The sequence below is a fragment of the Belonocnema kinseyi genome, chromosome 5, assembly GCF_010883055.1.
Source record: "Belonocnema kinseyi isolate 2016_QV_RU_SX_M_011 chromosome 5, B_treatae_v1, whole genome shotgun sequence".
Lineage (NCBI taxonomy): Eukaryota > Metazoa > Arthropoda > Insecta > Hymenoptera > Cynipidae > Belonocnema > Belonocnema kinseyi.
In genome coordinates, this window is record NC_046661.1 from 117,562,885 (window position 1) to 117,569,473 (window position 6,589).

The 6,589-nt window shown below is 36.9% G+C and overlaps 1 protein-coding gene across 2 annotated transcripts in view; it reads right to left on the bottom strand.

Annotated features, from left to right (window-relative positions):
* Positions 1 to 6,286, bottom strand: part of LOC117172998 — a 28,398-nt gene extending 22,112 nt beyond the window's left edge. Inside the window, exons 1-3 of one of the 2 annotated variants that reach the window (XM_033361339.1) lie at positions 6,049 to 6,286; positions 5,432 to 5,706; positions 814 to 1,491 (exon numbers count right to left, since the gene is read on the bottom strand). In XM_033361339.1, the coding sequence (XP_033217230.1) occupies positions 1,324 to 1,491; positions 5,432 to 5,706; positions 6,049 to 6,067 (462 nt within the window). In that variant the 5' untranslated portion in view covers positions 6,068 to 6,286 and the 3' untranslated portion in view covers positions 814 to 1,323. Of the gene's footprint in view, positions 1 to 813; positions 1,492 to 5,431; positions 5,707 to 6,048 lie in introns of those variants that run through there. The other variant, XM_033361340.1, reaches the window with a different exon arrangement.
* Positions 6,287 to 6,589: the final 303 nt, after the last annotated feature.

Consider the following 6,589-nt stretch of genomic DNA (forward strand, 5'->3'; position numbering starts at 1 on the left):
TGGGAAATGCAGTTCGAAGGGTCCCAGGCATATGGAAGGAGTTGAGATTATTTACGATGGGTGCATTATGTTTTCTACCGTTTGAAGAAAAAAGTGGGCCTGAAGTAAATACATCGTTATTACTTCACGCCCCCAGGCTCAACGCGGATTTTCCGAGAGTTTTGACACAGGTTCAGAAAAAGGCGGTTTTTAATATCAAAAAATTAATTTAAAATTTCGAAAATTTCCAGATGCGTTGTTAAGACATGAGGAAAGTAAATTACAAAGTCCCTACTTGGAGGAATGAAAGCAACTTCTTCAAATTAGGCGTTGAAAATGATCAAAATAATTTACAGTATTAAATAAATAATATAGCTACAACGAAATTATCGATATTGCACGGTAGTTCACCTTCAGCCAAGCTCGAAACAATAAACTGCACTCGTTTTCACTGAGGCAATCGCTCATAAATGCAAAAATAATGAACTTCCAAAAATGTTCAATCGTTTCAATTTTTCAGACAAACTATTCACTTTATAGTAATATTTTATATAACCTTTTTTAGTCAGAAGAAAATTTAGAGTGTTTTATTGTATAACTATTTTTGCTCTAAAAACAGCCGTTTCCAAGGAAAATCCAAAAACATGAAATCGTCCGCCATATTGGAAGATGTCGGCTCGAGCGCCCCCCCCCCCCAATTTACTGAATTTTGGGAGGTGTTTCAAGACCCCCTAAGGAAGCTTCCTGACAACTTAGTTCATTGTTATAAATTACTTCCATTTAAAATCCTTCGTTGACTGGCCTATGGTACTTTATTCCATAACCGGGCACCTCTTACCATAAATGATCGTTGACGATGACACGTTCTGTGTACAGGAATGCTGAGGATTTTACGTCTTTCCCGAAGCTTAGACTGTGCTGGAAGGTATCTGTCTACAGATTGAAAAAGGTTAAACAGATATTCAGGAGCTTCGTTTTGCAAAAGAGTGTAGAGGAAATCACCCATAAAGAATTGTCTTCTCTTGGCAACATTAAGCAGACCAGCCTTATGTCTGTACGGAATTATGTGTTCGTATTTAGGCAAATTGTAAATAAAACGGACACAGGCATTTAACGCACGCTCGAGCTTTAAATTTAAATCGTCGGTCAATTCACCATATACTTAACAATCGTAGTCAAAATGAGGTAAGATTAAACTCTTAACTAAAAGTATCCGGGTGGAGGTAGGTAAAGAGTCCTTATTCCTATATAGTTGACGTAGAATTCTGTATGTTTTTTTCGAGATACTTTATACTTGTTCTTTCTAGGACAAGGTACGGTTAAGGAAATATCCTAGATCTTTAATCACTTCGAAAAAGGTATAGTGCGATTCTCGATACGAAGGAGCGAAAATGATGCCAGAGTTACAAGCGACGGAGAAGAAGTGAGTCCAACAACAATTGCCTGTGTTTTGTCCGGGTCAAGAGTAAGTCCATTCTTCCAGACCCAGAGTATAACGTGATCGATATCCTCCTGGAATAGAACAAGTAATCTACTTAGTGAAGAAATAGGTCCGGATAAGTAAATTTTAAAATCCTCAGCATATTTCTGGTAACTTCAATGTTGAAGTTCACTTCCAAGATCAGAGGTGAACAAATTGAAAAGGACGGGTGCCAGAATGGAGCCCTGAGGAACCCCACACTTGACCTCTGACCAGTCAAAAAGCCCACCACTACTATTAATATTTCTGTGAGTCCGATTATTAAAATATGATCTAAACCATTTGATGACAGAGTTTAACATGTTGAAAGATTTTAACTTACATATGTAGAAGTAAATTATGGTTAACCATATCAAAAGCCTTTGAAATATAAAACAAGACAACAATCGTGTTCTCCCTATTATCCATTGCTAATTGGAGATCCGCTGTTAATTTAAGTGAAGCGGCAAGAGTGCTCTGTTTAGCCCGGAAACCTGATTGCATCGGGTCAATGTTCTTAGATTTTTCTAGAAATTTGGAAAGTTGCTTGTGAACACTTTTTTCAAGTTGTTTAGACAGTGCACATAAAATAGAAATTGGCCGGAAGTCTTTTGGAGAATAAGGTTTTGAAATTATGGGAACGGGGCAAATAACAGCCTTTTTCCAGATATCTGGGAAGATACCGACCTGTAGGAAAGAATTATACATATGCAATAGAATAGGAAAGATAATTAGAAGGGCAAGTTTAATCCTTTTGATTGATATACCATCAGTTCCAGTGGCATTGGATTTGATTTGAAGTGTTTTTTCCAAAAGTAATTCAGGTGAGATGTCATCGAAAAAAAGGCAGAGTCATTAAATGTCCAATTAAGAATGATAGTGGAAGATGATGATGGTAAGTCTGTGGCGGGGAATGTAAAAAAAGTGTTAAAAAGGTCCTCAGGCGGAAAATTACTATCAATAAATTCGTGCCTCAAGGGGGGGGGGGAGGTGTAGACCTCTAAGGAGATGTAAATTTCCTCTTTTTTGACTCTGTGCAATCTCATTATAATTGTATTGATTGAACGCATCTCTAATCTTAGTTTAAACAAAGTTCCTGAGTTTAGCAAATTGTGCTAGTATTCTACTGCGTTGGGTTCTTTTTGCAAGTTGGCGTTTGCTATCACGTTCCCTCATCAGATTTTTAATTTCGGATGTGATCCAGGGGGTAGCTTTACTGAAGTTTTTAGGAACGTGCAGTGGAGAAAATTTGTTGAATGCGGTGACTAGGTAGTTAGTCAGGGCGTCGATTTTATTATTTATATCTGTATCTAGTAATATTTTTTCCCAATCATACGTCATTAGATGTTCGTGGAATGAATGTTTGTCAATTTTAGAGAGAATTCGCACCAGTCGTTGGTTTGTTTTTGTATTTGTACTGTAGGAAAATTTAAATGCAATATTAATCAAGGCGTGGTTAGAGAGAAAAGAGAGAACATGTTGTGTATAGGAGGCAACCTTATTAATATCCTCTACAATCATTAAGTCAAGTCGAGTACTGGAGCGATCAGTATGGTGAGTAAAATCATGAGGTACAATCGAGAGTCCTGAAGAGTACACTAACGATGTTAGATATTTCGAATAATTAGAAGTGAGATTTAAGTTAGTGTTAAAATCTCCATAAGGGTAATACTATTAAAGTAACCACTGTCCTCACACAAACCACAGTTCCACACCGACTATTATGCAAAAAAGACAAACCCCACGAGACTAGAAAGTATATTAGAAGTTACCCAGGACTCAGAGACAGCTATTATATCGTAGAAACATTTACTGAAAAAATGCTTGAATTCAATCAAATGTGCCAAGAGAGACTGGGTGTTCATGTAACAAATGTTTAAGGTATCCATGGATATATTAAGAGAAACTTTTTATAGAAAAACTATTCAAAAATAGGAAGTTCATGCAGCATGCAGAAAAATTGACTGACACAGAGAACCATTATCAACACACCCTGAACTAAGAGATTACAATTCAAATTATCAAATCGGCAATGAATACAAGTAATAAAGACTCTACGCACGTGCGAAATTCGGTCGGATGACAGAGCTTGACCATCGGCCTAAAGTCGGCCCTGCTATTGGTAACCGATCTACGGTAACCAGAGTTGGGGCGACTAAGATGTTTTCAAGCTGCCATGGTCGAACCGACGTTGGCGACAGACGTCGGCGGCGAGCGAAAAGCCGACCGTCAGTCCAATTCTGGCCTAATGGTCCGACTCTGGATACAGCAGTCGGATAGATATAAGTCACCTTGATGCACCCGATGGTCGGTCAAACATTGGCCCGAGTATGAGCAGACCGTCGCACAGTGGTCTGGCGACCCGATTTTCTGGTAAAATCTCAAGACCTCAAACAAAAATAGTATGCTTTTGACGAAATTTATACCGTTTAGGTTTTTGGGTCGCTAATTCCGAAAACGAAATTATAATGACCAAATTCAAAATGGTGGACATTTTCGTGAAAAGTGTTGCGATTTTTCTGAAATTCATATTATCAAGGTTTGTTGGGTCGCTATTTCCAAAAATGAAATCAGCATGGCAAAATTCAAAATGACGGACCCAAAATGGCGGATATTTTTCGTAAAAAGTGTTGTGATTTTGCTGAAATTCATATTATCAAGGTTTTTTGGGCCGGTAATTCCAAAACTGAAATCAGAATGGCAGGATCAGATTGGCTGATTCAAATTGGCGGATCCAAAATGGCGGACATTTTTCCTCGAAAGTGTTTCGATTTTACTAAAATTCGTATTATTAAAGTTCTTTGGGTCGCTGATTGCAAAAATGAAATAAGAATTGCAAAATTCAAAATGGTGGACATTTTCGTGAAAAGTAGTGCGATTTTGCTGAAATTCATATTATTAAGGATTTTTGGGTCATCGGCACTGGCTCCTTGGTCCGCGAAGTTGACCTGGTTAAATTAATACTTCATGAATTTATATGCTCATATGTACATATGTACATATAACGTAAATACAATCAAAGAGTATATAAGTTATGAAATCGAAGTCAATGTACACTCTCGCCCAATAATCTTTGCCCACCCGAGAACGAAACGACTCTAACTTTGTAACTCTATATCTCGGCAATAAATAGACCTACAGAATTCTGCAAGAGCCCATTGAAAGCTCTTTTCAAGTTCTTTTAATTGGTGTATATTGAAGTTGTGCTGAAATGTTTTCCTTTGCGTATAAAGGACCAAGGGTTACGAAATTTTTGTCGAATCTTTGAACGTTCGCCAAGTCAAATAAAAATGGTGGAAAAAACTAAAAAAAACCAGTTTTTTAGCTCTTTTTTCGCACTATTTAAATCGCTTATTTAAAAATATTTTTGATCTAAATTCAGTGATTAAATGAGCGTTTCCTTCAGGAACAGCGTCTATATTCATTGCTATTGATGTCGGAAAATTCGAATCGTAGAAAAAAGTTCACTTTAAAGAAAATGCTCTATTTTGTAAATAGAATAGGTTAAAAAAATGTCATAGGCATATGAAAACGTTTTTTTTTTAGTTATAATATCAAGTAGCCTAATTTTTTCAACACTTCATTTTTCTTCACTTTAGAGGAATTGAAAACATCATATATATAGACAAAATTTAATTGTATGCGTATAATTACATTCTCGATCAACCAAATCTCTTACTCAGTGTTAGGCTACTTGATATTATGACTAAAAAAAATGTTTTCACATGCGTATGAAATTTTTATTACGTATTCTTTTTACAAAATAGAGAATTTTCTTCCAAATTAACTTTTTTCTTGGATTCATATTTTCCAAAATTAATCACAATGAATATAGACGTTGTTTCTGAAGGAAACGCTCATATAATCGCTGAATTTAGATCAAAATTTTTTTTCAATACGTGATTTAAATAGTGCATATAGTATATTGTTTCACATAACACATACTACTACTCTATTATAAATCGATGTTATTAATTAATGTAAAATATTTACCGCAATGTTCGTCGAATCGTCCAACCAGCTTTTATTACCCTCTAGGAAACGATTTTTCGTGTTATGGGCATTTTTCCATTTCTTTTTCAAAACAAACAAAACGTTCTTCGTGGTCTGTCGCGAATGTTCTTCGATCACGTATGAAGGCGTTGCGTTTTCGATGAGTTTGACGCCGACAATTTCGATCAAATTATTCAACTTTTCAGATAAAAAAACATGATGTATGGCATCGAAAATCTGCCTTCTTGCCCAAAGAAAAACTTTCCTCTTGAATCCTATTAAAAAAATTATGATTACCAAAAAATGTTTTTCATCGCTCCATCATACAATATTTACTGCGGAAATTCCAATGAAATTCAAAATGAACATCGTGTACATAATAGATGAATTTCTGAACACGGGTGGGTGATACCGGCGGTTTTACAATCTGTATACTTTTCTACACTAGGAAACGGTAAAATCACCACAAGATCTCGTAGGATAAAAAATAATTCTCAATGAGAAGAATTTCACAATTGAAAAAAAAAGAAAAATAAAGCACTCGAATTCCGTCATTAATATTGCGGCCGAAAATATAAAACAATGGTTGTTGTCAAATATTTTCGTAGTGTACATACCTTTCGGAGCAACATCCATCTTGGTTTGCCTTTTTTATAGAAAATTACGAAAACTACATCACTTTTTGTTCGGCGCTCGAAAGCGTGCACGTGTATAGTCTCGCTCGGGTCTCGACAAATGGCACTTTTGAGCTTTTACCATGGGCCAGGTGTTCAATGTTAACACCAGATCTTTTGGATTTCGTAGCGACTAACTTCGCACATTCGCGCTCCGCGAGTTTCCGAACTAGCTTTATGTATTATCTCTTTCTACTCGGAGTTCCCTCTCCGTTGGAACTTCCTATGTACGCGTTCGACTTGCGACTTCCCTCTCTACCGGAATTCTCCCGGGTCGTCCCGCCAAGTTCAACTACTGCGTTCGCGCGCCGCATTTGTAGTTGGTAGCCGGCCCAGTGATCCCAGATCTGTAACGAGACGTGGTCCAATACTATGACACGTCTATGTCCGTGTGAATATGGTAGGAGACGATGTAAATGCCTGGGTTGCGCGCGCAACCCATTTCTCCTCTTCTGAATTTGAAAACTCGAAGGTGCACGATTGC